Here is a 26,945-nt window from a genome sequence, read left to right as displayed (position 1 = left end):
CCAACCATGAGTCACGTAAATACATAACATTGTCTATAGGAAAATATGAATGGGCCTGTACTCCTGGGCACTCTCCCTCTTTCTACACAGCTCTCTGTTGTATCCACTGAAACATACGTACACAGATACAAAAGGCCGTTTCACATTATTAAACTGCAGACAAAGCATTTCTTTTCTAACTAACACTGGTCTGTTGCAACTTTGTTTGTCTGCTTTTGCACTGTGCTAATCATCTCTGACTGCTAACCTTTGTGGCCGTGTTCTCTCTGTGTCTTTCTGTGTGTTGCTGTCCTGTGTCTTTTTTTTCCTGTCTCGCTCTGCTTTCTGTCATCTATCGTCTGTGTTGTTTTTTTTGTGTGTGTGTGGTTGCAGCTGCTACCAATGAGGTGGAGAGAGGTTAGTCTGTTCTTCTCTCTGTCCTTCCTGTCCCTCTTTCCTTCTTTCCTTCATACCTTCCTTCCTTCTTTTCATGCTCCCCAAGAAATTTGATATTCAGTGCCACAGATTTGACACACTGTGCGCAGTCTCGCTTCATGTTAGCAGCGCATGTCCTTGATGTTCAAACAGACCGCTGAGTTTTCGTGCTCTCGGATATCTGTGGTAATTCTGCTTGCTGCTTTATGTATACATGTCATTACCCTACTGAAGTATGGCATGGTATATTCTGGGTAAACAGTTCGGTAAAAGGAGAAAGCAGATGATATTCTATATTTTTGTTATTGTTGTAAACTCATTAAAAACGTTCTCTCTCAAGCCTGTCTGTGGCACTCATCCCCAAAAGACTTAGTTTAGCTTTAGTGAGTATTTCTGGCAGCAGGAATATTTTAACAGGAAGAAAAATATAGAATATCACCAGCCTTGTCTTTCAAATAAACATCAGGAATACAAACAGAGGTCACATGTGCCTGCAACCTAAACATCGAACTTACAGTGCAACACCACTCCAGCCACCACTCTTGACTCTTTGCACTTAGAGAAAGTTTAACCTGTCAGTTGTGGATTGACAAACAACAGCCCCAGTCTTTCAGCTACAGCTCACTGGTTCTCTTAATGGCAGCCATTTTGTCTTTATTAAAACCATTTAAATGTGCAATCAGCGTTTCTGAAACTAATAGCCCGGAGAAAGAAGCAACACCTACTGTTAAGTTATTAAGTATGGTCTAATTTCTATTTATTAAACTATTACGACTGCTTCTAAATACGGTAGCACAGCCACTGCAGAGCATAAACATGCTTACACCTCTCCCATCATTTTACACACGTTCTTCTCACTGATCCCCAAGTGATCATTTCATTATTCCAGAGTAGACTTGTGCTGTCAGGAGTATTGGTTTATTCCCTGATGCCTCATCAGTGATTCATTTGGAGTTCAGAGTTTTCAGGAACATCGGGACTATCATCAGGAATATGACGTTCCTAGAGATGGGATCATTTATCAGACCGCTGTGTTGGTTCTGGCCACAAGAGAGTCATCCATCATCAGCAGTACACACCCATACAACACAGACACACACGGACACACACACACACACATTTCTGTGTATGCACTACATACACATACAGCTCTTTAGACACACATACACAGGGTCACTCGTACTATTATGCACAAGCATAAGTAAGCTGGATCAAATTGAGATGTCTTATAATTTCACTTGTTATAGTTAACGGTATGTACAGTATGTAAAGTATTGAGAAGGTGTTGAGGTGATTTGTATGTCTGTGTCTGTGTGTGTGTGTGTTCCTAGGAGAGCTATGTGAAGAGAAACTGGATTTCTGCGCTCCAGAGCTGAATCCATGTCAACACGACTCAAAGTGCATTTTGACCCCACAAGGATACAAGTGAGTAGACTACACACACAACACAAACACACACACCACACATACACACACACACACACACACACACACACACACACACACACACACACACACACACACACACACACACACACACACACACACACACACACACACACACACACACACACACTTATGCACACAAACATGTGAGTCGAGGAGGAGTTGGAGGAGTGAGTTGTTATTTCTCCCCCAGGATTTGAGTACTAACATTCCTCGTGGTGAAATAAATTAGTTGCTGATTTTTCCCTGCAGAGATAAGCTGTGTGTGTGCGTGTGCGTGTGCGTGTGTGTAGAGGAAAGGTGTTGGAAGTCTTGGCTGTCTCATAAGATTTCCTGATAATATCTGAATCTTGTTTTAGTTTTCCTCCCTTATAATGTGTACTTTCGTTCATTGAATGTGCGTGCGTGTGAGTGCACGTGCAGTGAAGTAAACTGGTATAAAACATATGAACACAGTCACCTCTCTTCTTCTGTTCTGTTAAATCCACACCACAGATTTAAGTTCAGTATCAACAAGTATCCCTGTCTGTGTGTGTGTGTGTGTGTGTGTGCACATTGCAGGTGTGAGTGCACTCCAGGTTATGTAGGTGAGCACTGTGAGCTGGACTATGACGACTGTGAAGAGAACAAGTGTCAGAATGGGGGTCAGTGCATTGATGCTGTCAACGGATACACCTGCGTCTGTCCAGAGGGATACAGGTGAGACGCAGGAACTCACACACACTGAACACACTGAACAGACTTTCTTTTTCAGCTACTGTGCAGTGGAGGTTGCAAGTCTTTACCCAAACTGCAGGATCAACATTTGCTGATCCATGATCTTACACTGCTAAGTTAAAAGTTAGTTGAAATATTTCTGTTTCCAAAACACACCATGCAGACGTGCATACTGTATATCTACACTGTGTGGTGTTGGCGGGTCTCCCCCTTGTGTTCATTGACGGTTATTGCAAAGAACATATTTCATTAGAAGTTGTTGGGATGAGCTTGTCTCACTCTTCATAATGACACCAACATGTTTAGACAAAGAATCGGCACAAGACTTCAAGTAAGAAACTAAACGGCAAATACAGAGTTCACTTTTAAACTTCTGATGATCTGACTGCACACAGTGAATTTATTGTAAACATTACGTGTGTGTGTGTGTGTGTGTGTGACTTTGTGCGTTGCAGCGGGTTGTTCTGTGAGTTTTCTCCCCCGATGGTGCTTCCTCGGACCAGCCCCTGTGACAACCATGAGTGCCTCAACGGCGCACAGTGCGTCGTCGTGGGAACAGACCCCCGTTGCCAGTGTCTCCACGGCTATGAGGGCGAGAGCTGCGAGACGCTCGTCAGCGTCAACTTTGTGAACCGCGAGTCCTACCTGCAGCTTCCCTCCAGTCTCCTGTCGCCACAGACCAACATCAGCCTACAGGTGCTCGCCCACTCAGTTCTCACCTCCGCTCGGCATCATTTTGAATTTCAATTCATTTTTTAACTGTCCAGCTGCAGCGCACATCTTTATTCTCAATGCCCTCGTGGTAGCATTTTCAGTGAAAAGCTAAAAAACTGTACAGCACAGCACCAACTAGCTTGTAATTGTAATGGAGCAAACAGCAGCTAAAGAGCATGATATTTGACTCAGGAGAAGGTGGAGACCCAAATAAGAGCTGAAAGAAAGTGACTCCTGCACTAAGATTAGCTTGGTGGCCAGAAACACAATCCAAATCCAAATGAATAATAATTTCAGCAACTGTTAAGCAGCTTGTTTTTGCTGCTGGGTGGGTAAAAAAAGGGTGTTTGAGGTTTAAATAGAATAATAATACTTCTTCTACCACCGTTCATAAGGTAGTAAGGTCATAAGGTAAGGCAGACACTTTTTATCGAAAGGCAAGGCAATTTTATTTGTATAGCCCGTTTTTACAAACAGTTTGTCTCAAAGGGCTTTACATGGCATCATAACAACATCCTCTGCCCTTAGACCCTCACATCGACTGAGGAAAGTGACTTACAGGTGAAAGGCATCAGTAAGCTTCAGGGCAAGAGCAAATCTTTGTGTAAATACTAAGTACTACATCTATTACAAGGAGATTGTATTAAAGAAGTGCAGAAAAAGTGCTGGTTAGAGTTTTAGGAGATAAGGTGCTGGATGGATTTAAAGATTTTCATGAAGATTTTTTGTTGTATTTTATTTACACATCATATGTGTGTTTTCAGATCGCTACAGATGAGGACAGCGGTGTGTTGTTGTACAAAGGAGACAACGATCACATCGCCATGGAGCTGTACAGGGGACGCCTCAGGGTCAGCTATGACACTGGGTCCTACCCCCCTTCTGCTATATACAGGTACATACTAACACAAGCAGAGATGTCAGTGAGGCCGCATTCACATGATGGATGACACAAATATCTAGACAAAATCTCTCTACCTCCCCCCTCTCTCTCTCTCAGTGTGGAGACAGTGAATGATGGGAGTTTTCATGCAGTGGAGTTGGTGGCATCAGACCAGACTCTGTCTCTGTCCATCGACGGCGGGCCGCCCAAATCCATCAACTCTATCAACAAACAGTCCACACTCAATATAGATTCTCCACTTTACCTGGGAGGTAAGAATTTATAACTCCACATAAATACACATTACAGTACATAGTTCATTACTTTACTGCAGCTTATGTGATTGGAAACCAGGAAAATTGGAAAGCTCCTGACGGAATTCATCTGTCTGGTTTATTCACATTAAAGCTTTAATGTAAAAAAAAAAAAAAAAAAAAACTCTATTTGAATATAATTTGCTTTGTGAAGACTATGTATGTTTTTTATAGAATATTTTTTATGATTTACTTAATGATTCACTTCTTTGTTATTGGTTATGTGTGATAAATATCTATCAGTATCTGATGTAATAATGGGACATGAGGGACATTTTTATTTGATCTACTTTATCTAGTCACGCAGAGAGCCAAAAAACAAAAGTTTTTCTATCTATTACAATCCCTGGCACAAAACATCAAACAAGAAACAGGTAACCTTGATTTTGATCCTGATTTGAGATTTGAGATTCAGAAGAAATATCACTAAAAGCACCTTTAATCATCCCAGAACTTTTACCAAAGCACAGCCATTTATCACAGAAAGGTAATGTGAACCCCTTTTATCACCGGCTGCCTTGATTACTGCAAGACTCTCTCAGTGGGAGTGCCCAAGAAAAAGATAAACTTCAGATTTATTCAAAACACTGCAGAGAGCAGAGAGGGAGCTCACAGAGATCAACTCAACAGTGTGTTCACTGGTTGGTTTATCCCTGATTTGTAAGTTTCTGGGACTTAAATCTGTCAGTGGACTAGAATATATGCAAGACCTGTTTCATAGTGTGTTCCTTAGTATAATCATGTTTGATCCTCTGTCATGGGCATTTTAGTTGTTTCTCCCTGGATAAAGCCTGTCAATGGTGCCAGAGGAAAGAGGAGCTGGAAACTAAATCCTAGATATAATTAATATCTAGTCTTACTGTTTAAGCCCTCTCCTCCATCACTATGTTTCTTCATCACCTCAAAAGCTGCTCTACAAAAAAATTATATTTGATTTCTGTTTATAATGTGCCTCTGATATGTTGAGATAATACTAGGTGATGTGTTTATGTCTCTAATCACTCCTTTCTTTTACCAGGGATGCCAGAGCGCGCCTCAGCCTCCGGGGGTCTGTCTTCCCTGCAGCAGGGCTCAGGTGGACGTAACGGCACCAGCTTCCATGGCTGCCTCCGTAACCTCTACATTAATGGGAAGCTCCAGGACTTGGGGGCTGGGCTGGGCCCAGGTGCTCCGGGCTCGGGGACTTCGCAGAGCACCACCAGACAGTGGCTGGGGCACGGGGTGGAGCCGGGCTGCCAGCCGTGCCAGAGAGGCGCCTGCGTCCAGGGCGACTGCCATGCGACGGGGCACCGAGGCTTCACCTGCACCTGCCACCCAGGCTGGACGGGAGCACTGTGTGACCAGCAAGTTAACAACCCCTGTGATGGCAATAAGTGAGTGGGTTTTTGTGTTTGTATGACTTTAAAGGGGGGCATATTATGGAAATATCACTTTTTGAAGGCTCTTAAACATATATTTGGGTGTTTGTCTTGCCTTCCGGCCCCCAAAATGTGAGAATTGACAAAGAAATCTGTAATGTGCAGGCTCCCTAGGTTGAAATCCATGTGGTTTTACGAGCTGTTCCCTCGGTTGTCTGACAATGATGTCATTAGTTTTTGAATTACCACCCCTACTGCACCTGTGAGTACCGATAGAGGGGGCGGGGCGGGGCAAGCAGTAGTTCATTTGCATTTGAAGGGACAGGCACTGAAACCAGTCGTTCTGAACAGGGCTGACTTGGGCAAATGAAAAGAGAGCTGTGATGTTGACCAAAGTATGTAGGTATTTTGACCAAAGTATGTCACAAACATGTATTTAAAACACCTAGGAACTATTTTAATTTGGTTGAAAAGGGGCATAACATGTCTCCTTTAAAAGAGTGAATCCGGCCCAAGTGTTTCAGGCTTTTTTTTTAAGTATATTTTTTGGGCTTTTTGCCTTTTATTATAGCACATAGTGAGATAGACAGGAAAGGGGGAGGCAGAGAGAGGGGGAATGACATGCAGGAAAGGTCTGCCGGACGCGGGATTCGAACCAGGGACGCCTGCGTTGAGGACTGTAGCCTCTACATGGGGCGGCCGCCTTAACCACTGCGCCACGCACCGCCCCAAGTGTTTCAGGCTTTTGAATCAACTAGAAAGATCTGTCCACATCTTCATCTTCCTTGTCCCTCCCTCCTCCATGTACAGGTGTGTCCATGGTACCTGCCTTCCAATCAACTCCTACTCCTACTCCTGCCGCTGCCAGCCTGGATTTGTGGGCGTTCTCTGTGATGAGCAGGACCAGGATGCATCGAACCCCTGCAGTCAGTCCCGCTGCAAACATGGCAAATGCAGAGTGTCGGGCCTGGGTAAAGCGTACTGCGAGTGCAACAGCGGATATACAGGGGAGGCGTGTGACAGAGGTAAGACACACATGGATGGAGGCTTCTTTGGAAAGGGGTGTGTTGTAAGGGTTTGTCTGTGTGTGGAAATTATCACTAACTTTCTCACAATTTTATTAATAATATCTGTCGCTGTTCAAACTTTTGAATCTAGTGTGTTTCTCTCAACAGAACCTCTTCCACGCTTCAGCTTTGTTCTGTGTTACTTGTAAAGTCTTTTAAACTCTCTCAGCAGCAGCGTGTATGTGTGTGTGTATCTAACAGTGTTTTATGTCTCTGCTCTTAACACTCCTAACCCCGCTGCTTTTTCAACTCAGCATCTCCTGAGCCTCCTCTTAATCCCACACGGGGAGTTACTCAGGTGAGACTGCCTGGTCACATTTTCCTGTCTTCCTCCTTTATCTGATTTTTTTTCCCTCTTGGTTCATCTCCAGTGCAGCCCAAAATACCTCTACTCACTGTCTCCACCTCACCTTGTTTTCACCCCATGCAATGTGTAGCTAAAGCTGCTCTGTCAAATAGCTTACTGCAAAAGGGGCAATTAAAAAAAAGTGACAATATTTTACTGTAGGAGAATAAATTCATTTTTTTCTTCTTTTCTTTGTATCTACAAAAATCTTGCAAAGTGCAGTATTAAACATTTTTAGAGGTGGTCAGTGGTCAGGTCACCGGTTCGATTCTCTGACGAAGACATAAAACTGCCCCCAAATAATTTTTTAAGGCACTTAGTCTTGATTTGGCATTTGACATTTTTCCATACTCGATAAATCTGATACATTTGCTTGTTTTAGTCGAAGGATTTATGTAGTGTGTCATCAGTCATCGTGCCCTGAGGCCCAGTTCCACTGCATGGAAACAGTCCCAGGTGGTTACCATAGAAAAGCTCAGGCAAGCAGCTGTGCACTGCTCTTTATGAGAGATGGAGAGGACAGTTACACATTGATTCCATCCTTCCATCCATCCATCTACCCACTATACCACTTATCCGCACAGGGTCACAAGTGGGGGCTAGAGCCAATCCCAGGGCGAAGGCGGGACACACCCTGGACGGGTCACCAATAACGCTCACTCACTCACATTCACACCTATGGGCATTTTACTGTAGAGTTGCCAATCAACCTAGCGTGCATGTCTTTGGATTGTGGGTTTGTACTAATTTTTTAGCAAGGACTAACTAGTTGGCAGAACATCTGGTTCATTTCCTCACCTATATATCAATCTGACTCCTCTTGCTATCATCTTCTTTAACCTCCATAGAGCCACCGTGTTGTTCCCATCATCACTTTTGTCAGACTGTCCTTGTGGCTTCAGAATCTCAGCTGCTAAAACTGTGGATAATTTTGTGGTAACCTTTCTGTTCACTCGTTCCTACAGAGGTGGCCTGCCGAGGGGAACGGATCCGAGATTTCTACCAGAGACAGCAAGGCTACGCGGCGTGCCAAACCCAGGAGAAGGTCTCCCGTCTAGAGTGTCGGGGCAGCTGCCCGGGGGGAGCAGAAGGACAGGGCACCTGCTGCACCCCCCTCCGCAGCAAACGCAGGAAATACACCTTCCAGTGCACTGACGGCTCTTCGTTTGTCCAGGAAGTAGAGAAAGTGGTCAAGTGCGGCTGTACAAAGTGCTCCTCGTAAAAATTTTAAAAAAGAAAGAAAAAAAAGACAATACCCTCGGCAGATTTCCTCCTCTCCAGATATGTTCTGTGTTCCTGCCCGCCTTACTTGATCCTCGTCCCTCATTGTCCGAGATCCCGATTCTTCCTGCGAAAACCCTCCCCCCTCTACAGCCCCCCCACCCCACCCCTTTTACAGCCCCCTCCCCACCCCCCACCAATCCTGTTGTTTGTTTTTTTTAAAAACCCTGAAAAAAGTCAAAAAAAAAAACAAGAGAAACGTCTAAAAAAAAAAAAAAAGTTTCTTTTCCTGTCAGTGCTGGACTGATGATTGATGCTTCCTCGGTGGGGATGTTGAATTGTATTGTAAAGTACAAAAACAGACTTATTTTTTATTATGAAGTGGAGAAAAAGACAAAAAAAAAACACAAGCGTTGACTTTTCCTTACATCTACTTCTTTTTGTTGGTCATGATGACTCCAATGGTGTGCCACACTGTCTCTTCCCTGGAGGACTGACCGGTCACTGACGGCCGACCGCTTCCCGTAGACTTCCTGCTTCCTGTATGTGAGTTGTGTGTTTTAGGAGTAACCTTAACTGGTAGTACCACAGACTCACCACTAGGAGGAGCTGCATTAAAGCATGGGAGAGGGCGGGCAGTGATAACCCCCTACAACACGAGAAACCACCACTGTAGTGTGCAGTCTCCCCTAACAGACCTCCTGAACCCTCCGAGACTGTGTGCACGATCCTACACACAGCTGTGCTCAAACTTGTGGTATTTTATACAGCTACTGAACAACACACACACACACAAACACACATGCACATACATACTGTATGCTCTCACCTGTAGAAGAGTTAAACATATTACCTGCCAGGTTAAATACACTACTCTCTGTTTATCTCCCCCCCAGTCAAGAATGACAAGTATTTATTGTATCATAAATACCTGTGCTTATTCTGTAGATCCCCCATGTATCAATCTGATTCTTTTAATATATATTAATTTATATTTGTCCTTATTTTTGTATTAAAAAGGCATAATCTGTCAGGATAGCTGAACTAACAAAATGGTGTCCTTTATTTTGGTTGAAGAGAAGTTGTTTTTTGATCACTGAAACTATTGTGCTTGCCAGAGACCTTAGTTACATTTTAATCTGCAAATGTGACGTGAAGACATTGTATATTTTTGTCGCGTTTCCTGAGAGTTTGTACTGTGCCATTACCAGAAGGTCTTTATATTAGAGTATAAATGTATAGATAATTTCCCTACCTATGTATTTCACACACAGATCTTGTGAGTAGCATTGACCCTAGAGGATGCTTAGAACTGTTTTTACCTTTTTAACAAATTTATGCTTTAAGAATACTGTGACTTTTTCTAAATGAAACTACTTTGTTAGCCCCTTGGTCTCCGATGTTAACATGTTGCTGCTAAGTTTTTGTACCGTAGACTTGGATCCTGATCTGTATGTTATATAGAACTTCCTGCTCCTACTGTACGGGGGGCACCTTGAGATAAATATGTCCCCCACCCCCACCCCACCTCCACACATGTGCATTGTGCTTTATATTCCCCCCTCCCCTTCTCCATCCCCGGACTAATGTCAGTTCCCTGACTGATGTTTGTTTATTAAACACAATATTTACCTCACTTCTCACCTTTGCCTTTTTTTGTCACACTAAGAGTCAAAGTCCAAAATGTTCCCCCGTGCTATACTGAAGAGAATGACTAATAAAGTTTTGAAACACAACAGTAACCTTCCATCATTCTTTAGGATAATTCAGAAAACTGTATTGTGTATTTGTCTTTATCTTTACACTTTCCTCTTCTCAGAGTTTTAAACTATTTGGGTGGCATTTTTGTCCTCAACAGAAATGCTGATCCACATGGACTTGACAGACTTGTGAGCTATTTATGAGCACACATACTATACACTGCAGGTACAAGACCGCCATTGTCCAGCCCCGCTACTGTATGTTAAAGGGTAAGTCTGATATTCTATTTCTACCTAATTTCTACCTGTTTGCAAAAAGATTGAAACCTACAATTAACTCGTTATACCAATAAAGTACAGTCATATTATTGATATATTTAGTGTAAAGTGACATAAGTTGCATACATCATGAAGTTAGCAGCTATTTATTTGAGAGATGTCTGGTCATATTCTGTATTTCTTATGGTCATTTCATCCCATGAAAAGAACAAAATATAGAATGAATTGATCCAATGAAAACGATTGTCTCTGTAGCCAAGACCTGATATAGTTTATTCATGTGCACCACCGTCCTACTAATTCTGCTAAAGACCTTCATCTCTTATAGGCTACAGGTCCATTAAATGTGCATCTAGTCCCGAACAAATGCAATATTTGGACATGTTTGAGTTTTCAGTTCCCAAAAGCCCCAGTGACCATAAACAACACTATATCATACTGACTTGTTATTAAAAATTGACATTATTATTAGCAGAGGTGTGGACTTGGACTTGAGACTTGAGACTTGACTTGGACTCGAGTCCCGATTTTGATGACTTAAGACTTGCTTGATCAAATCAAAAAAAGACTTGGACTCGCTTGGGACTTGATGCCAAAGACTTGAGACTCTACTTGGACTTGAGAGCAAAGACTTGAGACTCTACTTGGACTTAACCCTCTTGACTTGAATTCAAGTCAAGTCACATGCAGCAAGCACAAATATTAAAATATTTAAAAAAGTGTCACATCAATGTTATACTGCAGCAGCCAGCCATAGACATTCTATATAGAACCCACTCCTGTTATCAGTCTTGGCTGTATAATTAATGCCAACACACTAATTCCTACCACACACATAAAGATAATCTGGCTGATTTTGCCCCGATTTTCCCCCTTCAGACCAAAGACAAAAATCGCCCGATTATCTTGGCTCTTAAGAGTATTTTATGAGATTATCCTGTGGTGTGTGGTGTGTTAAGATTTAAATTCTCCCAACGATCGGCTCGTAAAACGGTCGGCGGCGACAATCGTAAATATTGAACATGTCCAGTATTTACGATTGTTGGTCGCAACAATCGTGACCGTTTGGATCAAAAGTCGGCTTGTGTGTGGGGGAAGCCGACAATCTCGAGTCACCGGCTCTGCGGAATGTGACGTGAAATTTAATGTAACCAATAAAGAAGCAGCTGACTGCAGCACACGTAGCATAACAAACCAGTGTGGCTAACGGCTCCATGGCATGGATCTATATAATACATCCATGCACCATGGCTACCATCAACAGACTACGTCAGATCACATTTGATCACACAAGATTTCTGGCGTGTTACTGTACGTCAATTTTAAATAGCTTTATTGGCATGAGAAGGCAGTGCTTATATTGACAAAGCATATCACAATAGAATATTAATAAAAATAAATAGATGAATAAGTGGCAGAACATTAACAATAAAATATAAACAACTTAACAATTGAGGCGTGGTCATGATCTTTACTTATCATTAATTATAATCGATTTGTTTGGGACTTGAAACAAAAATCTTAGGACTTGGTTGGGACTCGAAAAAAAATCTTAGGACTTGATTGGGACTTGAAAAAAAATCTTAGGACTTGGTTGGGACTTGAAACAAAAATCTTAGGACTTGGTTGGGACTTGAAACAAAAATCTTAGGACTTGGACTTGACTTGGGACTTGAGAGCAAAGACTTGAGACTCTACTCGAGACTTGAGAGCAAAGACTTGAGACTCTACTTGGACTTGCAACATAGGGACTTTCTCCCACCTCTGATTATTAGGGACAAACATAGCCACAGACTGGGTAAGAAAGTTCAGAGTTCAGAAATGAAAATGGAGACATCCCTGTTTCCTTTACTAGGCTACCATGTTTTATATTGTCTGTAATAAAGAGCCCCCAAAATACACAGAAAAGAAATCTTTCTAACAACCCCAGTTACTTGTTTATGCAGTTCAATGACTCCACCTGCTGTTGTCTTTTTTAATTACAAACCTCACTTTTAGACCAAAACCAGGGGAATATTGGTGAAGCATAGGCTAAACCTGAATCTCAAATTATTTGTTCAAAACCTAACATATGGAGCATTTTATGGTAAACAATTGGCTTAAATTGATTTTGCATTTAAATAGTTTGCTTTTCTAGTTTAAACAATCACTCAAAGAAGGGCTTTAGTGTCCATGTGACCAAGCTGACTTTGTAACTGGCTCACACGCTTTTGTGCCGATTAGCCTGTTGTGGTTTAGTGTGTGTTTTGCTGTGTAGCTAGTAGCTACCTTATTATTCACGTAGACGTGCCTTTTTATAGGCTACACAGTATTTGAGACGTAGGCTAATAAGGCTATGTTACGCACAAGGCCAAGGGGAAAACATTTCACTTATTGATCCCGGAAGTTCACCAAACTCAGGGGAGATGTGGGCTAAAGCTAAAGTCTCACCAGCTGCTCAACGTCTGCACTTGAACCCAGATAATTTCCTTCTCTTCAAACAGTGAGTAACTTGATAGTTTTACTATGTTACCTTTCTGTTTTACAAATTAGCCGCCGCCTGTATGGCAGTGTTAGTTAATTTACTGTTTACCAGAGGTGGGTCTCAAAGCAGGAAGGCCTCAAGTCAGGTCCTAACGTCACATGTGGGCCTACATCACACTCTCTTGAATTTATTCAGTTCATACTAATTATACACTTTTCAAATATGAATAAATAATGATGAGAGCAGAAGCTTTTATAAACAAATCTATCCAACTTTTCTCAATATTGTTTCTTCTATGAACTGAACAAAAGGATGTCACTCAGCTGTCCTGTAGGCTACATGTACAGTAGGTGTGTCTGGTAGGCTATGTCTGTTCACTCTGCAAAGCATTTAGTTGTATTTCGTTAATCAAGTCAAGGTCTCATTGATAGACAACTGCATGGCCATAGTGGAGCCACTTTGGAGCCCACTTTTATGTGGTGGAGAAAACTGAATAGATTTCTATCTTTGCTGAGTGATTAAAGGCGTCAGCAAAAACTTATATGGCAATCCAATTAGATCAGAGGCAGCAGTGAGTACAGGTTAGAGATGCACAAGTTTTTGCAGGAAGAACCTGTCGTACTCTCCAGCTACAACAGTCCACCTTATTTAATAATTTTCCACTCATTTATTGTGCTTTGAAGTGCTGCGAGATTATAAATAAATTGTTTGGTTTCTTTCGCTACTGAGAGTTTTTCATTCAATTATGTTATTTCTTAGAGCCCCTGGACAAATGGGCCGTAACAAATTTCAAATTTTATATTTTGATACGCAGTTCATGTACTGTATGTAAAATGTGCTATACAAATATAGCTGACCGTCATCAATATCAATAATCTTTTGATTTGCCTGTCAGTCTTGTTTTAATTCGAATCTACAATCTGCTTATTTTCAATTCTATTTTATTTTGCGCATAAGACATTTGAGTTTCCCAGAGGGGATGGATATTGTATCTGTCTATTTGGATGGAATCCATTTTCACTTGTGCTTTGTGTGTATGTCTTTGATTAATTCTTCATATGCCAAGTTGGTTTCTTGGCATGGCTTCAAAGAGCAAAATCCAATTTTTGGTCACCAAATTCCATTTGGCTACATTTCTCTCCCGACAGTCCTTAATTCATACTCGCATCCAGTACAGTACCTCTGAGTTTGTAGTGGTATAATGTTGCAGAATGAAAGCACTGAATAGGCCCATTGTTGGAGACAGCGCAGTCGTCTATGTGGACAAATAAGTAGGCCTAACTGCAGTTGGAGGCCTTGGAAAAAATTAAATATGAAACACCCAAAACCGCATATGGTACCATAACGAACTGTATTGTAATGTTTTGGAGGGAAAGTCAGACAGTGACGTAAGTCTATGGACATGTGTCATTATCATTGATCGATCCATGCTCTATAACATGTAAAATGAGAACATGAGAGGAATATTATAAAAGCAACTCATGTAATCAGAATATTGTCGTATTTCTGAATGAGGTCAATAGTCTGATCACTGCCGTCCATGTAAACGTGTTCATTGTCTTCCTTTATCTCATCTAGTCTGTAACATGTCTGTTACATTAGTGAATTTGGCCACCGCCACCCTGATTTTTATCTGATCTGTTCTTTCCTTGAAGTTGATGATTAACTCTGTTTTTTTCTTGCCTTTTCACACGTTTGTACATATTCTTTTTTTTCAGATCTCCTTTTTTTCCACTCAGTTTTTTCGTCACCCAATACTCTCTGTAGAAATGAGCCAATAACAAAAGTTATAGTATACAGTTAAGTGTTATTAACATTGCAATGGATTTCCCAATGGTGGTTGTTTTATCCTTGTATACTATACGTTAATATGGGGTGGTCATTGGTAGCCCTACGATCTGTTGTTTTATAGTTTGTCGTATAGAAAACAACACATATGACTGATTTGTCTCAATTTGTCTTGAAAACCAAAAACATACACATCCTCAATCAGGTCCAATGTCTAAGTTCATTAGATAATACTTACATGGTGTAGATGTTGAGCAACTCATCTGGTGGCATCTCAGATGTAGTGCAAATGGTTGTTAAGGGCCTATATAAGTGAAATGTTATTCAAAAATGCAAATGGTCTACATGCCATGCAGTCCTCTTGCAACTATCACATATTTATACATTCATAAATATGTGTAGCAGTGATTATGAATGTCCAATAAAGTAGACACCAGGTTTGAAGGGGTTAATGATTGTGTAACTGTTTTGTCTTATTTAGGGTTTAACTGTAACCTTTTTATGAACCTGCATTTCCCCTGACCCTACCAATCTCCATATTTCTCTCTTGAATTCTCGTGTATCCTCTGTCCTCTTTTATACTTCACACTCCGTCTAACACACACACACACACACAGACTCATACGCATGTGCTCACCCTCCCTCCCGCCTCTCCTTTTTGCCTTTCCCAGTCTTGTCTGGTTTGCTCATCTTATCTGACCTAATTCATTTTTCTGCCAGAAATAATTCAGATTCATTGACTTGAGTACACACACTCATAAATAAAACATAAAAAACACAAAATGTTCCGTTTTCAGACATGGTCTGTCTATTCTTAACATAAAGGATTTCATCATTTATATAAGAGAACTAAATCTGTGTGAAATGTTCTTCATATATCTGCAGTAATGCTGAGACCGGGGACGTCTCCCTCTGGAGAACCAGGATTACTGCAGGAACCGCAGCAACAACCTGATCCCATGTCCCCACAGGGACCAGAGGGGATTAGGTCTTTCAGATGGAAAGACTTCACAAACTGGATCAAAGGAGAAAAGACAGTCTGTGTGAGGTAAAGCAAATCCATTAGCCAATATCTATGTGTATGACATAAAGAGGTAAGTCCACATCCAAACATGAGGATACTTTCGAGGATATGTGCTCTTTGGGCAACCTTTCTATTTGCTCAGCCAAGGTTTTGTCCCTAAAATCAGGGCTTTCAAAACTGTGTCTTATCAGTGAGAAGATTGGAGGAACCATCGTCTGCTTTGTAAACTTAAAAACTAATCTGATCAAGTGGTTTTCTTTTATCTACTAGCAACAACTGAAGTGCCTGACATGTTAATGTTATTTATTCTGCTCTCAGACGAATCTACACGAATGTTCAGTTCTGCTAAAGCTGTTGTTCAAATGTGTCTACAAGATAAAGAGGGTGAAGAAGAAGAAAATACATTATTCAGCCATTATATAGTATACGTGTGAGTGGGGTCCTGACTTTTATCTCTGTGGATTTGTCCTCACACAACTCATTATACGATCTGTGACGACGACACAACACTGTCCATGATTGTGTCTGTGTTTGATAGTTAGTAAGCTGATAACTGGTTCTTCTCTGGTCTCTCTGGGAGTCCTCCTCTCTCTCTACATCTTACCATTAAAAGTAAACCCAGGTGAACACAACCACCCTGGGAGACATATTAATGCACTGAGCTCTTTTCGGACTACATGAGAATGAGATGAAAACAGAATATAATAAAGGCAGTCATTAGTCAGTCAGTATTAATTGAGGTAATCACTTTTTTTAAATTCCTCAGAGAAACGACCCTTGCACGCTTCTCGCTGAACTGCGTTCCAGTCAGGCCTGTAGTGACTTTTCTCACTCAGTAACCTACATGCAACTCCTGTAAATGGGAAACACACTTTAAAAAATTCATTTGACCTCTGTTTTATTAATCGTCTTTGGTATGGTGTCTATTCTTATATACAGATGGAGCCGCCTACAGCTGATGGATGTTCTATGTAGGTTACAAGCCCATTACGTCGTGGATACCATAAGGCCGCACACACGCTTCCCATCTGGAAACAATCAAACGGTATATAGCCTACGATTTCTGTGTCTTCACGCTCCTGCATAATCAAGATGAGCACAAACATTTTATCACTGGTGCCTACAGATCATACATCAAGTTTTAACAATATTTAGTGAAAGGGAAGCAGTTTGACATTTTGGACATTTAATTATTTTTGCTTTCTAGCCAAGAGTTAGGTGGCACCAAAAAAAGCTTTCCTACTTAACATGTTATAGCTGTATCATTTAATTGGTTAAAAATCCCAAGTGAAAAAAATAATAATTTGTAGAGTCTGCTCTCTGTGGATTACTTAGTAAGTGCTCTCAATAGCTCTGCACCAAACCCTTGCAAAGCTAAAAATGATATGAGCTGAGTGGAAATTGTTACCCTTGGGCAGAATCATGATGGGTATTTCTCCTTTCTTTTGCTAAACTAATTAGACAACATATTGACTTCTGTCAACTAATGCTGCAATTACGCTTCTCTAAACATAGCTATCTAGCATGGTTGTCAAGATTCATATTAGTGACTTTCATTGGAGCCAACTCCCACACACACACACACACACACACACACCTGCAGATCTGCACATTAAACAAGGTGATTTCTTGATTCAACCTCTGTCAGGACGTAGGTTCAAAATTCAGATAAACAAGTGTAAACCAACCACTAATTTCTGTTAAAAGTGCATGTTTGCCTACAGATGTAGTCTAGGCAAGTTGAGTCTTTTTATTAAAACAAAGAATGTCCGATGTGTAACTCTAAACAAAAATGCAAATAAGTATATTTACCAAAAAAACCATTTAATTCAATCTTAATTTAATCACAACCACTAAGAAAATATTTAGTGCTCAGGATGAGCTCTTAATTCTTGTTGACTCCATTAAGGCTTGTGGCTCCTTGAGGTTATAACACACGCGTTCATTTTTAACACTAACAAGGAAGTCTCATTAAACAACAACGAGCAGATGTTAATCAGTAGAGAGTTCATCACAGAGGATATGACGCCGTAAATCTGGTCTCCAGGCTTCAGCCATCAGCCTGGCTGCATAAACAATAATCACATCCTGTGTTTTTGTGGGTTGTCACCATAAAAGCCTCTGTGTTCTCACTGGTCAGGGCATCTTTCACAGGAACAACCTTTACAAATTATTCATGTTTGTTTCTTTCAGGAGATAGAGAGGGGGAAACAGAGTGCACACTGCGTTCACCAAGATGCACAGCTGACGGGTGCTAATGTGAGTTACTTACATAATCCCATTTCTAGAGATTCAGAGAAATCCTGACCTCTGGTAGCTCTCTTTCCGTGATGGGGTAAGAGAGAGAGAGAGCAAAGCCAGTGATTTGGCTTTGAATGGCTAAACTGCATAACCATGTCCCTCGCTGGTAGATCCAAACGTTTAGTGTTAAGTGAGATAATTTCACTTTCACGTTTGATGTTTAGCTTCATCTAAGAATTTGCCCAGAGTTACTTCAGCACTGTGAATTCAAGGTGTTTTATCATCCATGTACAACATCTAATCTAATCTAACACAGAGTGAGAAACATATACACCAGCCCCGGCTTGCTTGACCGCAGGCATCTGCCTCGCACCTTTGTCGTCATATGTGACTGCTTCTCACAGCAGCAATGAAGTTGCCTTTGATCATTTTGCTGAGGTTACAGATAACCAATTGTGAAAACTGTCCAACTGAGCCTCCTCTCACTGTAGGGCCTCACTGTACCTATATATATCTCATATAGATCAATTATATATATATATTTAAAAAAAGGAGAGGTAGTCCTCACTGAGTTTTTCAAACTACTACTATAAAATACATTTCATACAACACATTTTGAGCCAAAACACTTTGTGGGGTACAAACAAAAATGAGGCTATGAATAGCTCAAAGATAAATAGGAAGTAATAGCTCCACAGTTATCCAGACTTGTGGTTATGTTCATGTAAAAACATCCGTAAGACAGAAAGGTTTTTACCATATGCACTGGGTGTGCGGTGCAGTTGTCACCTTTCCCTTTTCTTTTTATGTTTTTTTGTTAGTCCCTGAACTTCACTGTGTGCTCCCTGTGGGATGTTTGACCTGCTCCCTGACCCCTCCTATCCTATGAGTGCGTCTCTCATATCGGTATCTGCCCCAGTCTGTCTGTGTCGTTGCTTTCTTCAGTGTCCATCACCTGCTCCGACGCTGTAGCTCTGTGGTAACACACAGTCACCGTGGTGTTCCCGCTGTCCTGACTTCCCCTGGTGTTCGTGGCGCATGAGACGCCCAGCTTCGCGGTCAGCGGGCTCTCCTGCTTCAGGTTCCCGGCCTCGTGGCTCGCCAGCGCCGTCTCCACCGCGGCGCTCACGGCGGCCCAGCAGCCCCGTCCGCTGCAGCGCAGCAAGCGCAGAAAGGCGTCTCTGAAATCCGCGTTAAACGCATAGATGACCGGGTTGAGAGATGAATTGCTCCAGCCGATCCACACGAAGACGTCAAATGTTTTTTCACTGACGCAGTGGGGGCCTCGATGCGCCCCCGGGGCCCCTGGTCCGGGGCAGAAGGGCAGAGCGCAGTTCAGGATAAAGAATGGCAGCCAGCAGCAGACAAAAACACCCATGATGATGCTGAGAGTTTTCAGGACTTTAGTCTCTTTTCTGATGGAGACTCTGAGCTCCCGGTGCGACTGGTTGGGGGGTTGAGAATCAGCATGGAGGGCGATGTGGGAGTGATAGGGGTTGGCACTTATTTCCGGGCACAGGTGAGGACATAGTTCAGGGTTCACATCTGATTGACAGTTCTGCGCGTGCTCCGCCGCACGCTCCAGGGAGGATATCATCCGGATCTGCATCTGGGCTATCCTGTAGATGCGGGTGTATGTGACGATCATGATAGCCACGGGGATGTAGAAGCTTATGAGGGAGGAGGAGATGGCGTAAGTGCGGCTCAGGCTGGAGTCACAGCTGCCGTCGATGCCCTGACCGTCAGGCGCCAAGTCTCCGGCTGTCGCGTCCCCGATGTCCGCCCTGTGCCAGTTCAGCTGCACGGGGACGAAGGAGATGACCACGGACACCGTCCAGGTCACTCCGATCATAACGGAAGCCACTTTCTTGTTCATGCTCCTCTCGTAGCGGAACGGGCTGGAGATGGCCCAGTATCTGTCCACGCTTATGACGCACAGGTTGAGGATGGAGGCCGTGGAGCACATGATGTCGCAGGCCAGCCAGGTTTTGCAGAACCCGCCGAACGGCCAGAAACCGGCAACTTCGGCCACTGCTTTCCACGGCATCACGAGCACGGCGACCAGGAGATCCGACAGAGCCAGGGACACGATGAAGATGTTGGTAACTTTGGCGCGCAGGTGCCGGTAGCGATAAACAGCTGCGCACACGGTGAAGTTGCCAAAAAGCGTCCAAATGATCAGCAGCGCCAGGACACATCCCGTTAGGGCTCGGTGTGCCGGTAACTCCTCCTCGCTATCAGCCCCTACCAGTGCCAAGCCGGTGGTATTATTCATCGCCGGGTCCTGCGCTCGACAATAAGTCAAAGATAAAGGATGGGATTTTCATCCATTGCTGCTATTAACGCTGAAAACGAAAGGGGCGAAATAGTCGGAGCGTATTCACCGCGCGTCCTGGCTGCTCTGTACCACCGCTCTGAGCGCAGAGCAGATTTACTGGGGACCACATGCACCACCAGCTGCTACTCACGGCTGACAAGAGAGGCGCACGGGGCAGAGAGAAGTTTGCCATCTCAAGAGGCAAACGTGCTCAGCCGAGATCTCTGTGGTTATATAGTTTCATACTGCGTGTTTGTTTTATGTCCCCTCACTCATGTCAGTGCTTTTGTCCCATTTCTCCTATTCCCATAAGAAGAACGTGAATGGACTTGTTTAAAGTGAGAATGAGCTGAATCCTGGATCTTTCAGAACAAGCTGGTGCTTCACATTTTAGAACATAATTCAATGATTCAAACAAGAGAAAACAAATCTGCCTAATGCTGGGTCAGAGAGACAGGTGCAATAGCAAATAACAGCCCACCACAAACCATAGTCTCAATCAGAAACAGAGTTGGTGAATGTACAAGAGAGCTTTTAAGATGAAATAACAAATATGAAATATGTTCTCCTGGTACGGTCTGGTACCCAGAGTCAAAATGAGGTGTGTCTCTGGGACGCACGGAGCGTGACTCTACCTTTTTTGGTTTTTATTGTGTCAGAGATGCAGGACACAGGGGCAGAAATTTGGAAAAACTGAATTATTAAATAAATAAAATTTTAAATAAGGGAGATTTTGTGCCTCGGAAAAGTCTCACAGTTGCTATCAGAACAATCTTGGAAATTCTACTCCAGATTTTGTGTAGGAGTTAATGGGGGGGCAATGGGCAACTGGATGGGACCAGCTATACTCTATATAGGCTTATAGCAAACTGTGTAAGTCTCTTTTTTGCTTTTTTTGAGCACATTGTGTGAAAGATGATAACTTTGTCTACAACTGTGGCAAAAATCATCAACTTCTTCTACTCAAGCTGATGATGTCCACTCCAGCCTGAACATGCTGTGCAATACACATACATTATAATCTCAAAGTTTCTCCAAAAATGATCATGATCATTGAAAAACTATTGATCAAAAATATAAAATCTATGGAAACGTGGAAAACCACATCAAGATTTGTGTCTACGTCTTTAATATGTAAGTTAATGCTGCTGTTGCATTATAATCTCATTGTTAATAATTTGTATCTCTAACGTTGCCATTTCCTAAACCATTTGTAGAGGAGGAGCTATTTTTAAATCATAGACCCATGCCTCTTTCTTGGGCATGTAATATAACTGATTAATGTGCATTTATATGTGCACAATTCATGTTGTCCAGTGTGATTTTTGTCGGAGGCCATAAGCTGCTTGTTCCATTGCTACTAAATCTATTACTTCTGCAACAGTTCATCAGGATTACTGCCAGAAACACTGATGTAGGAAGGCACGTGTGTTTGCTTTTGTCAACAAGTGTACAGATAAACATGGCCAGACTCCATGTGTTTACAGGAAGAACAGGCCTGATGTTGGATTGATTTGTAACATTTTTTATTATTATTACATTATTGCAACACAAACCTCTTGAATTTGTCAAAAAAGAAAAGAAAAGTGTCAGGGGTCTTAATAATGTCACAGAGGCATTAACTACTTGTTAAGTTCAGTAAGTGTGCTTTGTGGTGTCTTGGATACATTTCCTCCCTCTTCAGGCCGACTTGGTCTTCTTTTCCTCCTCACATTCATCTTCGTCAGTGACTCCCAGGAAACAGGTTTCGATCAGGGCTCTAACCACTGAATAGGGGTCGCAGTTGGCAGCGGGTCGTCTGTCCTCAAGGTACCCGCAGCCCATGTGGCTAACATGGCCAGGGATACGAACACTGACGTTACGACAGGCCGTACCTGCAGAGAACTCATGGTAACTGGAGGTAGTGCTCTGACCAGCGAGGCGAACCAAGTTGTCAGTGCCGCCGTGTGGGTCGTAGACACGGAGGTGCTGCGAATGACGCCTGCTCAGTTTTGTAATGGCTTCTTCTATGTGCCTGTAACATCCCAGAGATGAACAAACAGCATATATTTATCTTCAGAACATTAAATATTGTGAGTGAGTGAGTGAGTGAGTGAGTGAGTGAGTGAGTGAGTGAGTGAGTGAGTGAGAGAGAATAAACTTACTTCAGTCCCCCTTCGCTCCTCATCTCCTTGGTGCTAAAGTTGATGTGACAGCCTGATGTGTTACTGTTTCCCTTAATGGGTTGAACATCCAAAGAGGCAACAACCCCAAAGTCCTCACAGACTCGGTGCAGGATGTAGCGGGACATCCACAGATGATCCCCCATCTCAGCCCCCTCACACGGGCCGACCTGGAACTCCCACTGTCACAATCAGACAACAATCAACTGAGTGTAATTTGCATGGGGCTTTAAGCTAGGGCTGGGCAATTAATCAAATTTTAATCATGATTTAGATTTTTCAATTTTGATTTCAGATTGTTGTTGTTTTTTATTTATTGATCTACCTGGCATTTATTAGTTTAGAGCAAAATATTCAAAAAATGTTCACTGTAAGAGAAAGCTTGCAGTTTATCTCTTATTTATTTATTCATTTATTTACTTACTGTGTATTTATATAGTCGGTTTGCTGTTTTTGTTTTGTCCTCCTTGGTTTACTACTTACTAGAAGTATTATTGGCAAAACTTACATCTTAAGAAATTATGGATTTGATAAATAAATTTGATAAATTGTATTAGTTGTATTATTATTGAATAGCAGAACATTTCAAGGAAGCCGGATAAAAATTATTTTGGTTGAGTTAAGGAGAAGGGGTGGGAGTGAGACTATACATTTTTAACTTCAGCCCACTCATTTCAGACATGTGGGGCAAAAAAAAGTCTTCCTTTCATTCTGGTCTTTATTGCACCCCTCACAGTGTAGATACAGAAAGGAAATCACTGCACTACCAGTCTACACTACAGACACTTGAATCATAATAATTATCATGAATTGCTAAATAGCAAATCTGCATATTGGAAATGTACACACACATACTGTACGCTCGCTCACACACACAAACAGCATGTAAAATTGCTAAAATTGTTTAAAACCAGCCAGACCTGATCTTACCTGGGAGGCTAATTCTTCTGCATTGGTGCCACAGATTTTCGCACCAGCATAAAGGCAGGCTCTGTAGTGACTCATGCAAATGTCTCTTCCATACACTTTGTTAATGCCGACAGCATTGGACACTAGGAGCAAAACCCACACAAATGATTAATTGATGAGTAAACAGTTACACATAATAGGCAAAGTTACAATTTGAACCGTTACTGCCAATCTATCATATTTCATTTCAGACTATAAAGATGACTTCATAACACTTTCTATACACAATGTGTTTTTCCACTTCTAATATTTTTACCTCCTGTAGATGAGATTCCTTGGGGAGGCCAGCCAAAGGGCTTTCCATCCACATCAAAGAGCATGTACTCCTGCTCCATCCCAAACCAGGGCTCAAAGTGTTTCACCTTTTCCTCTACCTCGACACACTGCGAACGTCGATCCTTCCCTGTGTTCAAAAATCAAACAACAGGCACAAACACACAACATCAACCACATTTATGTTCTCATGTTCAAAGTGTAGCTGAAAAAAGTAATCGGCACACTTACCAACGGGATTGTGCTTGTAGTCAAAGACTTCACACAGCACCAGCTTATTGGGGTCAAGAGTGAACGGATCTCGAAACATCCGGACCGGGACCAGCTTGACTTCGACAAATTTCTCAGTCCAGACAGTATTCCACTCTGGTATATCTGTCAGCAGAGACAAAATAGGCACCATATTTATAAGTTATGCAAGATGTTAAAGAGGAACTAGAAAATTTCCCTCTGGGAAATTTTGATAGGGCCACGGGGGCTACTGCCAGTGTAGGTACCAGATGTGTTCGGCTGCCAGATCGGCTCGGGTGCCTGTGCTTGCAAATTATGTCACGCATGCCACAAATCGTGATTGGTTGTAGCTCGGAAAGTTGGAGGAAACTATAGAAACAGTTTTTGTACTGATGCACAATGTCATTTTGCCCCAAGGACTGGGCACTGGCCCCTACAGCTATTCGGCAATCACACCGAGCACTACAGCACTACTGTACAGTTACACACTGTTTACAGTATGTCTTCATCTTGCTTTTCTTGGCAGCACTAATGCCTGCGCCTATGATGCCTATGACCTTTTCATTTTCCGCTGTCAGTCTCAACATTAAGATTGGAATCAATCAATCATAAACTCTATGTCATAAACAAAAAGCAGAATAAGCAACATAATAAATTATCACAATGAACAGCAATATCTTATACTCTTACCCAGTAGTTAGAGCTCAGCTCTGTACAATAAACATCTCAGTGTTTTGGGTAACAGTCAATGTATACAGAATAACCAGAACAAGCATGACTCGAATGGTGAAATTGAGAACAATAACAATCTTACACCATTTTCTTTATTTACTAGACAGAACACTGGGATGTTTGCTGTACATAGTTGATTAAGAGCCTTAGTCAGAAGTTAATGCTTATAGCTTTTCACAGTGAACATAGGAGTGGTTAAGAGCTTTTCACAGTGATTGACATTACCACAATTCAATGACCATTGGGGAGCACACAGGGTGGCCAATCAGATTTCATTTATCAGATTTATGCTACATTTATACCTTAATTAAACAGCTTTGGAGTAATTGTGACAGTTTAATAAATGGCTGAACTTGTTACCAGGGAGATTGGAGACTCTTGTAAGATGTAAGATCTTACAAGAGTTAGATCAGTGAGATCAAAGCCTCTGACCCGGTGTCACCGTAACACAAATGCGCCCTGTAACCCATTATCTCTTGTTTATGACAGCTTAAACTACACAAATATACATGTCGTAATTTTATCTACCACTTCATTGTAAACAAATGCACATGACTAGATGGAGGTTTAGGGAAACAGTGGAAAAGTTACTGGACTTGCAAAGTTCTTCTTTAACATTACTGTACAAACTACACAGACCACAAAGGGAAATTATACGCATTAGTTCTTAAATCATACCTTCGATTCCAGCTGGCTCATTGTTCAGAGTCCTGGTTTTAGTTTTCAGATTTTCTTTAGCTTCATCAACCCACACATACGTGACCTGGCACTCTGTGCCACTGGCCAGAGACATATAGTGGTTCTTCACAATCTTCTGAAGACAGAGGCTCTCGGAGACAGCAGACATCTTCTTCCAAGCACAGCACTCTTTTACTTTGATGCTGCTTCGGTTCCTCTAACTTATAAGCATTTCAAACCTGTTCAGCACTGTCATTATTCTAATTGCTGTAGCATGCAGTCACCCGAGGGGCTCGGTCTGTCCCCTCAGTCAGGTTTAACCAGCCTGCTGATCAATGTGTGACAACTAAAAATGTTTTCCTACTATACCATTACTCTTGAACTTTTTCATTCTCTTTGTTTTGACAATGACACATCAGACAACTGATATGCTATGCTGTGGAAAACTAGGTGCTTCATGTTCTTGATATCACGGAAAATCAAATTATCCCTTTGTTCTGATTACAGCAGGCCTCACTCATTGAAACTACCATGCCTGAAAACAAGTCTACTGTTTAAACAGCTGTTTGAGGCTTTTGCATTCTTTCTTGTCCCGCCCCCTTTTTTCTCATTTCAACCCAACCAGTACATTACAGTATGTCAGGGTTTAGGAGGTTCTGAACTTATTCTGTAAGGTGCTTTAAGTTAATGTATGGTATGATTTAGTGATTTTATATCTTCTAAATTGAACTGCAGTGATGTGATGTCTCCCTCAGGAGTTGGTTTAAGCCAAAACCAATAGACAATAACTGAGAGTGAGTGCTGGATTTACACATGCCTTCATGTGATAAATAGGTGATGGGTGTTTCAGCAACTACTTTAGCAACTATATAATGTTGGTTTCAACTTCAGCACTTAAGGACTATGATACTGGGTGTGTTTCTGTTTACTAACCTGTAACAAATGCAGCCTGTCAGCACCTCTACAGATCTTGTTATATCTTGTTTTGTAATGCACATACATTACTTCATATAGAATCTTGAAAGACAAGCACTGGAGACACCTGCCCTTTAGCTTTTTGGACAGAGCTGAGCCTGCTGTTTGCTTCACATTTACAGTAGCCTACATGAGACAGTCTAATTCCTCACCTGACTTGTGGCAAAAAAAAAAAAAAAGATTGTTTTCCAAATTCACAGATTATCCTTTTATTTTATTGTATTTTATTTTACCTGATGCAGCATGTATTAATATTACTGCATCTCCCCTCCTCTACTTTTTGCCTTCAGGCAGCATTGTTCAGACTGCCATAACAGTGCACTCTAAATTTAATACCCCAGCTTCCTGAGGTCTCTCTCTCTCTCTCTCTCTCTCTCTCTCTCTCTCTCTCTCTCTCTCTCTCTCTCTCCCTCTCTCTCCCCCCTCTCTCTCCCCCTCTCACAAACACACACACAAAGACACACAGAACACTGCTGTAGATAAAAGCAGACTTTCTGGCCAGGGACAGAACCAGATGGCGCTGCTGAAGTAGCAGCGTCGGTGAGAAACAATGAAACAGCACTCAAGCAACATTTGATCTTTATTAATGGCAGCAGGGTTTTGTTTGACTACAGATTTAAATGATGGAGACA

General features: G+C 42.0%; 3 protein-coding genes across 3 annotated transcripts in view; 1 reads left to right on the top strand and 2 right to left on the bottom strand.

Annotated features, from left to right (window-relative positions):
• Positions 1–8,613, top strand: part of slit2 (slit homolog 2) — a 90,580-nt gene extending 81,967 nt beyond the window's left edge. The window contains exons 31-38 of the mRNA XM_083984100.1: positions 1,746–1,839; positions 2,422–2,559; positions 3,033–3,273; positions 4,056–4,186; positions 4,292–4,446; positions 5,507–5,861; positions 6,657–6,871; positions 8,225–8,613. Coding sequence (XP_083840226.1) covers positions 1,746–1,839; positions 2,422–2,559; positions 3,033–3,273; positions 4,056–4,186; positions 4,292–4,446; positions 5,507–5,861; positions 6,657–6,871; positions 8,225–8,481 — 1,586 coding nt within the window. The 3' untranslated portion in view covers positions 8,482–8,613. The remainder of the gene's footprint in view (positions 1–1,745; positions 1,840–2,421; positions 2,560–3,032; positions 3,274–4,055; positions 4,187–4,291; positions 4,447–5,506; positions 5,862–6,656; positions 6,872–8,224) is intronic.
• A 10,261-nt stretch (positions 8,614–18,874) lies between these two features.
• Positions 18,875–20,251, bottom strand: LOC310994963 (D(1) dopamine receptor-like; the record flags this gene model as incomplete). Its single annotated transcript, XM_083983892.1, has 1 exon — positions 18,875–20,251. One exon carries the CDS (start codon positions 20,249–20,251, stop codon positions 18,875–18,877), a length of 1,377 nt encoding a protein of 458 aa, XP_083840018.1.
• A 1,722-nt stretch (positions 20,252–21,973) lies between these two features.
• Positions 21,974–25,507, bottom strand: LOC310994946 (glutamine synthetase-like; the record flags this gene model as incomplete). The annotated part of the gene is made up of 6 exons (XM_083983870.1): positions 21,974–22,307; positions 22,438–22,637; positions 23,386–23,507; positions 23,681–23,827; positions 23,929–24,072; positions 25,339–25,507. The coding sequence occupies 6 exons, from the start codon at positions 25,505–25,507 to the stop codon at positions 21,974–21,976; spliced, it is 1,116 nt and encodes a 371-aa protein (XP_083839996.1).
• Between the last annotated feature and the right edge of the window lie 1,438 nt (positions 25,508–26,945).

Source organism: Trachurus trachurus, assembly GCF_905171665.1.
Source record: "Trachurus trachurus genome assembly, chromosome: 1".
NCBI classification, from domain to species: domain Eukaryota; kingdom Metazoa; phylum Chordata; class Actinopteri; order Carangiformes; family Carangidae; genus Trachurus; species Trachurus trachurus.
The sequence above is the reverse complement of the archived record's forward strand: the minus strand, read 5'-3'. Positions and strand labels throughout refer to the sequence as shown.